The sequence below is a fragment of the Rousettus aegyptiacus genome, unplaced genomic scaffold (assembly GCF_014176215.1).
Source record: "Rousettus aegyptiacus isolate mRouAeg1 unplaced genomic scaffold, mRouAeg1.p scaffold_m13_p_5, whole genome shotgun sequence".
Classification (NCBI taxonomy): domain Eukaryota; kingdom Metazoa; phylum Chordata; class Mammalia; order Chiroptera; family Pteropodidae; genus Rousettus; species Rousettus aegyptiacus.
Window position 1 is genome coordinate 93,707,094 of NW_023416308.1, and position 11,008 is coordinate 93,718,101.

General features: G+C 32.6%; 1 protein-coding gene across 1 annotated transcript in view; it reads left to right on the forward strand.

Moving 5' to 3' along the window:
• The window catches only part of LUZP2 (leucine zipper protein 2), a 390,662-nt gene extending 380,681 nt beyond the window's left edge, over positions 1-9,981 (forward strand). Inside the window, exons 10-11 of the mRNA XM_036220762.1 lie at positions 3,124-3,210; positions 3,990-9,981. Of these exons, the coding sequence (XP_036076655.1) occupies positions 3,124-3,210; positions 3,990-4,094 (192 nt within the window). The 3' untranslated portion in view covers positions 4,095-9,981. The remainder of the gene's footprint in view (positions 1-3,123; positions 3,211-3,989) is intronic.
• Positions 9,982-11,008: the final 1,027 nt, after the last annotated feature.

Here is an 11,008-nt window from a genome sequence, read left to right on the forward strand (position 1 = left end):
AAAGTTTATTATGTGTTAATATTTATAGTGAATCATTTCATTTGGTTTTTAATTTTATCCTCAAAATAACCCCTATAAAGGAGCCCTATTTTACAATGGAATAACCAGAGATAAATAACTAATCAAATCATTCGATCAAAATCACTAATGAATAAACATCAGAACTAAAACTTAAACCAAAGTTTATTTTACTCCAAAGCACTTCTAACCATTTGGCGAAACTATATTTATACTATAATGTTGGAAATCCTTGCCTTCTTTAACTATAGTTCTCTGGAATTTTTGGCCATCTAGGTGATATTACAACAAAAGTGAGAAAACTCCAAAATGAAACCTCTCTTTTATGTTCTCAACAAGTGAATACCTGCTTCATCAATGACTGTAAAATTGATAACATGCTTATTAAGGCATGATACCTGCACATTATAATTATGTTGCCCTTTATCTGTTGCCTTTCTGAGAAAGACTAAGAATTTTATGAACCCCATCTCGTGAAGTTTCTACAATGCCTGTGAGGCATAGAGAAAGTAAATTTAAAGGTACTGCTCATTATAAGATCAAAGAACCAAAAAAAGGTTCGAGCTGTCTTCCAGACACATAATATTTTCTTTAATGTTGAAATTTAATAAGTTTTCATTGTTCAGATGATCAAAGGCTTGTCTCAAATAGTCAGATATGCTTGCATTAATGAAAGAACTACTCCATTGAAAATCCTTTAGCATTTTCCTCATGACAATGACCTTAAGTGATGCTCCACATAGAAAAAAAAAAGGGGGAGTTTTGAGGTCAAATAGATTTGGGAAATGGTTATATCATATCTTCTTCTAAGAGATTTATAATATATTTGTGCATATGAAGATGTGGATTTCAAATTTCACTATACATTTGAATTGCTGGAGTGCTGCTTAAAAATGCAAGCCCATACGTATAGGGCTGAATTATCACTCAGTAGTATTCTCTTTTTTTAACAAACACCTTATATGATCATGCAGAGAGATCATTCAAGACTAAAACTGTAAGAAATTATGTGTTAAAAGTGCTGAGAACTACTTTAAACACACTGTTTTATTTTTGAATCATTTTTTTCTGCAAACTTGGAACAACTATGAACTCCATTATTCCAGATATATCTTGGAAATCCTACATTATGCAGTTTACTTTCTGCACTTCTCATGTTTTTATTTCTCCCCTTTTTAATCCCCTCTCCCCCCCCACACACACACACACTTCTACACCTGACCTATGGATGTTGCCATTTCCCCTTAAAAACCGGATCTCTGAAGGTGGAGCATCTCCTCCCACACACTCACAGCATGCACCCAAGGTCTAGTACCCTACTCCCGATGCCCACATGCACTTGTGGGACCTGGCACTCCCAGGGTATGGGACGTGGCTCCACCTGGGGCACGAACCCAGGACCCTCTGCGTGTAAAGCAGACGTGCTAACCACAATACTATGGAGCCACCCTTATCATGTTTTTTTTTTAGCTCAATTTTATATATTTATTTTAGTTAACTTTTAAAAACCTAAATGCAAGTATAATAAAAAAAAGACCAGTTATATTACTATAATAAAAACTGAATAATTATAATTTTTCAGGTTAATTTTAGATTCTAGGTATGATTCAAACTCATGCAACATAAGAAGAAACAAATTTATTTCATAGGCAGTGTAGAAGATTTTGCTACACGTGTGCCTAAAGTTCTTGGGAATAAGGTAGTCAAGGTTCTGACTACTGATTTACATTATTATAGTTACAATCTTGCTTTTCCACTATACTAGGCTTATTTAGAAGAAGGAGCTGTATGTAACAGTTTTGGAGCTTCTATCATATATACTTTAATTAAATCATATGAAAATCGGGCATATATTAAAATTCTAAGAATTATAATTTTTCATAGTCAATGTTTGATACATTTATTATTTATTCAGAGATTATATATTGACCACTTACTATCTGGTAGACATCTAGCTGAAATCTAGGGGTAATAAACATTGTCTCTGTCTTTAAGAAATAAGATATCGAGGAGCCCTCCGTGCTTATCCCTACAAAAACAATATTAAATGCTATAATTTTTATATGTTATTGTATCTTTAGAACAGGAAAGTGTTGCTGAGTCTATTTAGTGGTAGAGATGGTGTTCTAGAGAGGGAATGAGTAGCTAGTTTCCAGGACATCGCAGTGAAGATAAATTTTTATGAAAGCAGAGTGTCATACACATAGGCACAGAAGAGTAAAGTAACATGCTGTATGTTTAGTTAAGAGCAATATAGTGTGACAATAGGGAGCATATAAAATAACTCTGCTTTACAGTCTGAATCGAAGAAGGTTAAATTTCCTATACAGCTTCATTAGCAATCATCTACTTGTAGAATTTATAGAATGTTAGCATTTGAAACCAGCTTTGGTATCCTTCTGTTTAATTCCAAAGAAACAAACTGACCTGTTCGAGGTCAAAGCTAATTGGTGGCCATGGGCCATTAAACTCCTAGGCTTGTTTTCCATATGGAAAGAATTTTGGAAAAGATCAAAAGAATTCATATTCTTACACATAACAGTTTTATAGTTACTTTAAAAATATGTTTAAAATAAAAAAGAAGAAAAAAAGAGAGGAAGGAGGAATGAGAGACAGTACGAAAAGGAGAATGGAAGAGGGGCAGACAAAGAAGGAAGAAAAGTAGAAAAAGAGATTAAGTATTGAAGATTTTTTGCTAGACAGATTGATGATCATATTGTTTAAATTGCTTCCTGGTTTGCAATTTTGATGTTCCTGTATACATACAGACCATGGGCATATTTAAATCCTGTGTAGACATATCGTAGATATAGTAGTTTTATAATTCTTTATTTTTTTTTTACTTTTAATGAAGAAAAATTTGCCATCGGAATTGAGCTTTGTTATAGCCGACTGCCATAAGCAGCCCTAAGATCTCCAAACTGACCATGAACACTTGCTTTCTCCTTAGGTTCCACTCATGTTGTGATGATTTCCCGAGCTTGCCCTTTCAGCTTGTATCAAAGTGAAAAAAAAAAAAAAAAATCTCAATGGGACTAATTCAAGGGAGTTTTCTATCTCATTCCTTCATTTGATTTAATAACATTGACCTATTTTCAATTGCAGGGTTTGCAGAAGGATGGGACCTATTCAATGAAGCATGAAGAAAATTCCCCAAGTACTGACACTGCAAAACCAGAGCCTACCCCAGAGGTATTTTTTGGAGTGTTGGTTTTGAGTATGTCATAAAACACTTCTTCAACCCATTGGATTCAATGATTTTTTCTCTTGCTCTAGCTGAAGCAGGGATGTTGTGTTGGCTAATACAAGACACCCCCTTCATCTAGTGCTTCTGGACTTTTCCATGACCACTGTGCCTGCTACTAAGTTTTCGGTTTGATTATTGGAGGTCATCGGAAGAGGAAAGGTGAAGGAGGTGTCCCTCCCCACCCATGCAATCAAGAAGCAAAACAAAAATAAACTAAAAAACAAAACAAAACAAAACATGCATTTCATGCTTATGGGACAGAGAAGACAAAAAGATGTTTTGAGGAAGCAGAGAGGGTCAAAAGAAATACATATCTCCAAGAAAAACAAAAGCAAACACGTGCAACTCAGGAGCTCAATTCTGAACTTATATTTGTCCTGTTCCATATTTAACTAAAAATATTATGATAAATTCTGAGGGTTCATTTCACTTAACACAACATATTTCAAATTTGGGGTTAAATTGATTAGAATTGAATGGTTTGGCCAAAGTTGTCTCAAAATAGTTTTTGAAATATTTGTCATTTGTAGACAATATTTTATGTACTTTATGAAGTAGCAGTATTAACGTATTTAAATTTATTTTATTTCTGTCTGACAGTTCTACGTAAGGTATTTGTTGATATGTATGAATTTATATTACTATTCTACTAGAATTTAAATTTTTACCTTACTTTTTAAAAAATTTTTGACTCTCCTAATTGTCTTTTTGTATTGTTTGACAGGAATTGCAAATACCTCCTTGTACTGAATGTGAAGTGAAAAAGGCCCAGGAAAAACAATTGACCAGCTTCGAAGGGAGAGAAACTAGAGAAGAAAAAATACTGTAAATACCAAGAAACTGTGTAAAAAACATCCATTTGCTATTGTCTTCATACCCTTTTTAGACCACAGGCTTTATGGAAATACTAAGTTTTTAAAGCATGCAACTTTTTCACAATTTTATGTACTTTATAAGATATCCCATAAATATTCCAAAAGATTTCAGGCCAATTATGATTCTCAAGCAATAACCTAATTAAAAAGGATATCCACAGTCATTAATAGTCATTGTCATCAGTAAATTGCCCAATATCAATTGGTCTGTTTTGAATTCAGATGGAAAATAACACTTAATTCTTATGATTCATTTGAGTATGTACTACTTCTAAGATCTAATTTGTGAAATCAGCTGGAGGATGATAAAATGTTTCGGATCCTCCACATTTTTAGAATCCAAATTGCAATTAATATCAGAAAGATACTGGTCCACACTAGTCAATCGAAGTTACTTTCCTCAAGGTTGGAATCTGTGCTGACCTGAATACATATATTTTGAGAGTGATTTTTGCTATTCTTCTTATGTTGAACACATCTAAATAATGTCAAGGCAATTCTGTCAGGGATTTAGTCCATTAACAGAGTTCACTAAATATGTTTGGTATGATGTAGAAAAAATATCTGAATGAATTACTAAATTTATGACATAATTGCCTATATTTTTTGGCATTCTATAGACATGTCCGTATGGTTGTCTGCTGGAATTACTTCAAGTTTGGAATCAAGTTGTTTGAAATGCTTGACATGATTTTTGGTAGGAAATTGGATAATGAAATGTGGATGGGATGAGGGTTCCAAAATACATGTATGTAAGCAAATAACATACATTTAAAAATGGAGATTTGAAAAAAGTAAAACAGCCATACAGAATCCAGGAAAGTAGTTTTTTTTTTTTTTTTTTTTTATATATTTTGAGAACAAACGTATTATTGAAACAAATCAATGGTTACAGTAATCTTTGTTGTTAGGGCTCTACATAGGAATATCACCAAATAACTTCAATTCCAAGTAATCTGAAGCTCATAAGCAAGAGGAATTGACACTTGAATAATTATCTGATTGATAGGATCAATATAGTATCAAATGTACAGACTCAAATTAATGGGTTAAATGATAAAGTTACTTCGCACCAAATATATATAGATCCATTTTACAGAAAGCATATAAGACCATCAGTATTACATAATGGATCTGCTAAGCCATAATTAATATATTTGGAGCACTGTATCCTGGCAAGTCGCATTAGAAAATAGTTAATAAAATATATATATTAAATGAAATCTGCAATTAGTAGACGAAATTAAATTCTGGGTTATAATGGCACACCTTTAATAATAATTACATATTCAAAGAAGTTTAGTTATTTGAAAAAACAGTAAACTGCCATTAACAATGAAGGCAATATTGTGATATATTCATGTAGCTGTTGTATTTACAGAATAACTTAGTGCCATGCATCGGTATTTTTCAGATTATAGGCTACCTAAGAAAGAAAATTAATTTTTTAGATGATCCATAGAGTTTTCAGATGAAGTAACTGGACTAGAATAAAAGATCAAACACAAAATAAGATAAATTTAAATGTACTGACTCCTTCTCAGCTCTAAAAACTTAATTCTATGAGGTAGAAAATTGCTAGTTTCCCAAGTCCCGTTCCTTGTAATTTCTTCATTGTGCCCCTAAACTCTAACCACCTCTAAAGGCTTATGAAAGGGAAGAAGATAATTGAGTTTTAATGTAGGTTTACTTTCTTACCCCTACCCTGTGCCCTAACTTCACTCTTAGACTCTATGGATCCTGTGGAAAGTTAATTGCCATTGTACTTTAGCAGTGTTTTGAAGCATCTTTGGAACTAATAAAAAGAGTAAGGTTGATATTTTCTGAAATTTTTACAGCATATCATAACGAAAGATGAGGATTTGGCTTAATATTAATGAAATTTGAATAGTTTATTGTAAATTATGTGTTCTATACTCTAAATTCCTATGCTAGTATATGATAATATAATCAAGTTACTTCTCTTAATTATTGTCATGATCAAGTGGGCGTTGAATGAGTATAACATATATACTTTTCTTTAATGGCAGTATTATGTGTCCTGTAGAGTTTACTGTGCTATATTCATTACATTATTTGTTTCAAAACAAAAGGAATTTTTAGCAGAAAAGCTTTATATATTTTGAAGAAATTTTCTGCGAGTTCCTTTTAATAGTTGAGCACAGAATTCTTTTTTAGTATGTTCTATGACTTTAATGAATACATTTTATTTCTCTCGATGCTTTAATTGCTTTGAAATGTCATCAGAGAGGTTTAAATGCTTTACTTACATGTGTGGCTTTTGTCTATGAGAGAGGTACCATTTCTTATTATGTCTTTTAATTAACAACTCTATAAATAGATGGTTGTTTTTGAGGAGCTAACATCCATAGCCTAACTATCCTCATATGAAAGAAAATGTTAACCTGAATGTTGAATATAGATAGTACTATTCTATTATGTACCTGTAATGGTAAGCAGTGAAAGATTACTTACGCTTTGCAGAATATGAATTGATTTCTGTTGAGAAACAAACACATTTTCCATTGGAATTACTTAATATAGGAATTACCAGAACTGTAGCAATTTATTTCTCTCTCGTTATTTTAAAGTACTAATCAATGTTATATGTTCATTCTAAATTAGAAATTTGTTTTGGACTTTGTTTCCTTTTATATGCATTAACAATGTAAATTGAACTAGTCCCCAAAGTGTATAAGACCTAAATGAATGTTGACTGTGTCTATCCAATGCCAACATTCTCGGATGAAAAGTTAAAAATTCAGTAACTCATCTGGATGTGGTTTTCTATGTGATCTCAAATCTCTGAATATTGAATATACTAGATGGCTAACTTCTTTTTTTCATTCTTTAATCATATATTTAGCATTGTAATGCTATTTCAGACATAATTCTGTTTCATACTGGACAAGTCTAAGGCTGTTATACGTGAAGAAGACATTTACTGTTTTAGATTGACAATGTGAATAGCTGGATTAAAACAATATCTGTGAACTTTGCTATAATGAGAACTTTTATAGCTTAAGTCTGCAGTTAACATTAACTGCAGCAGAGGCTGAAATAATTATTGGTACTGTACAGTAGGGTCAGCTGGACAGATATAAAGAATAATGAAAACTTATACTTGTTTACTTGGGGGACATTTTCTTAGTCATATGTACAGTCTTAAAATATTTTTTTTCATCTGGATTATGTAACATAGTATTAATGGCCAAGTGATAAAGAATAAAAGGTACTGAAAGATGGCCTATTTTTACTCAATAAAGATTTGTTACCAAAACTACAATGCATATTATCCTACACAAACTAACTGAAAAAGCCAATGTTAATGTTAAAAATAGTACTTGCCTCTGTATATCAAGATCTAAGAACCTTTTTAAGATGTCATCCTGGAAGCTGCTTTGATTTTTGACAATGTCCCAGAAATCTTTTATGTAGTGTGTGTGTGTTTTTTTGAAAGTTCTGTGATGGCAGAGATTTTTGTCTTTTTGTTTGCAAATGAGTCTCAAGTGCTGAGCACTAGATGTCTCATAAAAAGGTGCTCAAATATTTGCTGAATGAATTAATTTAGAACCTGGAGCAGCAAGGGAAGAAGTAAAGGAAGTGTCAAGAAAGCATATTCTACTATGATAACAGGGAATCATAAGATAAGTCTTTTAGGAAGAAAAAAATAAATATCTTTTAGGATTTATTTTGTTGTTCATTTATTTTATTTTTAGGCTTTTTCTCCTTTGACTTTTTCTTTGAAAGGTTTATCTGTGGACCTGTAGCTGTGATTTTAAGCAGAGTAGATATGACACTCCTTGGAATGCAGCTCATGTAATAGACAATTCACATGGCATTTATGTGTCTTTAATTGGAATCTAGCTTTGACATTTACCTGGATTTGCAAGGTCATTTAATTTCTTTTAGTACTAGTTTCTAAAATCTCTTGGACCTTAAATGTTGGACTTAAATCAGAGATTTTCCTCTCCATTCCGCTGAGCCCTAATCCTTTAGACGATATAACTCAAGGGCTGCTGAGGAGGTAAATGAACATCTAGAGGACTGATCCTCAACATTTTTGGCACAAGGGACCAGTGGTCCTGTGAGAATCTGATGCCTGATGATCTGAGATGGAGCTGAGGCAGGTGATGGTAGCGTTGGGGAGCAGCTGCAAATACAGATGAAGCTTAGCTTGTTCACCAGCCGCTCACTTTCTCCTGTGCAGCCCGGTTCCTGACAGGCCATGGACCAGATCCCAGGGGTTCAAGACCCCTAATCTGGAGGATGGAGCTCTGGACTCTACAAACACTCACCTTCAACTAAAGTATCTATTCTTTTACATAATTTATTTGTTCGGCTTACACATTCTCCATATGCTTTTAATGGAGAAAGAGAGTTCAAAGTCTAATTTCAAAGTGATTTGAACATCATGGAGTAAGATAATCTCTACGATCCCTTCTTTCCATTTGTTTGTTCAGTCAACCAGTCATTCAGTCATTCAATAAATATTCTTTGAGAATGTAAAACGTGCTTGCCATCTCCCTTTCTTGTTGAGGATCCAATGGTAAGGAAAAGTATTAAAATACAAATATTGCACTTAACATGTGTCGGCCACAATTTTAGACTATAAATATATATTAGTTAAATATTTTCAGGTTTAGCGAGACATTTGTTACAATTATCCTTATTTTACAGATGAAAATATTGAAGTATAAAAATGTTAATGAATTACCCAAGATCATACATCTATTAAAAGGAAGAGGTAGAATATAGACCTGGCAAATAAGTTGCTGGGATCTATGTACTACAGAGAAAAATCAGGATTCTCTTTACGGATTCCCATGAGGAAGAGAGAATGTGTATGAATGCAACTTGGCTGTGTGAGGTCTTCACTGAATAAACATATTAAACTAAGATTAATGAATATATATAATACTATATAATATTTTGTATGGGTGTTCAAAACTTCAAAAATTGTAAGCATTATTATGGCGATGTCTATGTACATTTGTGCTTTCTGGCATTTGTGAACATTTTAATTTGTGGATACATAAATTTAGTATATGAATGCCCTCATATTTTACATCATTGTCCATATATGCATATATATGGATATTAATTCAGCAAAATATGCATGTGTCAGTTGAAAGTTTTTTTTCTTACCCCAATTCCACTCCTAGTCACACATTTCACGTTATTTTAACACAGAAATTCTAAGAGCACAGTCGATAACTGTGTATATATTGTTAAGTGAACATCCGATGCAGCTGCAATGAATACACTATGCTAATTTAGGCCGTGCAATTGGATACATCAAATTAGCATCTCCAGTCAGCTATTTGATGAGGACAATCATTCCCATCCCTCAAATGCTTGGCTCATGTTCCTCTTTACGTCTGTTCATTTGTCTTCAGTTAGACCTAGTTTAGAGAATTACATTTGGAGTTATTCACAGGATATCCTAAAAAGGGGAATTCTTTTAAGCATGAGCCCTCAAAAGAATTTACCAACTGTACTTATTGTCATTAAAGTATTTTTCACTTGGGAAAAAATAAATAATTGTACCAATAATTATATTATCCACTTTGACCATATCAGATCAAAGGCACACTATTAAAGAAATAAATATGAAATCATAAGATGAAGGAAAGAAAGATATTTTACTTATCATTGGTAATGAAAAGAATGTTCTTATGAAAAGAATTTGCCATAGACGTTTCCAGACATAGATTACTTTGAAATTACTACACTTTTGAAAACCAGTGTCTGTTTATGAGGAAATACTTTGCCTAGGTTTTATCTTTTCTCTCTCTTTTGAAATAAAGTGATGCATTGTTACTTTGTCTTTTCTCTATGTGTTTTATTTGAATTTGGGTTAAATACGATTCATTGAATAGCTGTAATTTGCAGAATAAGATACTAATTACTCCATGGTACAACTGCCACAGTTAATTGGTTTTTATGTAATATCTGATGTGTTCTGCATAATTTTGTTTTCTTAGATAATGTGAAGATAGATTTATCTCAGATTCACACTGCACGGTTTCTAGGAATTCCTACTTCACCAAGTTATCTGGTAGGTAATTATTGTTCTTTAACACATCATACAATTTAATGTCTCCTATTAATTTCCTTAGATATGAATAAACAATGTAAACTCACCGATTCTGTCTTCTGAAGGTTAACCTATGTGCCTTGCTTAGGCCAAGGGGTAGAAAAGCATGGTGGTAATGGTGAAACTTTTACAGAACTCCTCAGAAGACTTCTTGAGCTTGGGTCTCGATTTTGTGTCTTAAAATATACTACTTCCAGGTCAGCTCTTCCAAAAATTACTTCATTACATACATATGTCTAAACCTTTAGTAGTATACAAATAACGACACTGCACGTGCTACAACATGATCATGAGCAAAGACTGTGGAATCAAGCTGCTTGCCTTAAATTCTTTGTTCAGCTTCTTATTAATGTATGACCTCAGAAAACTGGCTAATCTGTGTGTTTCAGTGTCTTCACCAGTAAATCAGGAATAATAAATTGGCATACCTCATGATAATCATAGCTATTTGTTTTAGTACTGAAATCATATAAGTAGGATAGTTAACTCTTAATAAACATTATTGATTTTTATTTTAAAGTTATACATACATAAATAAATCCACAAATGCCCAATAGCAAAATTATTATAGATGTGGAATTTCTCTTCCTCTGTGTATATGTAGTGTGTGTGGTACACAGGAAGTATAATTTGTTTTGCCTACAAAAAAACTCTCATAATTTTATCATGTGAAGAAAAAGACTGGATTTGTCTAGATAAATGCTATGTTGAACTCACATTTCTTAAGATGAGTGAGTTGAGATAGGATCATCCTTTTAAAATCCCTGT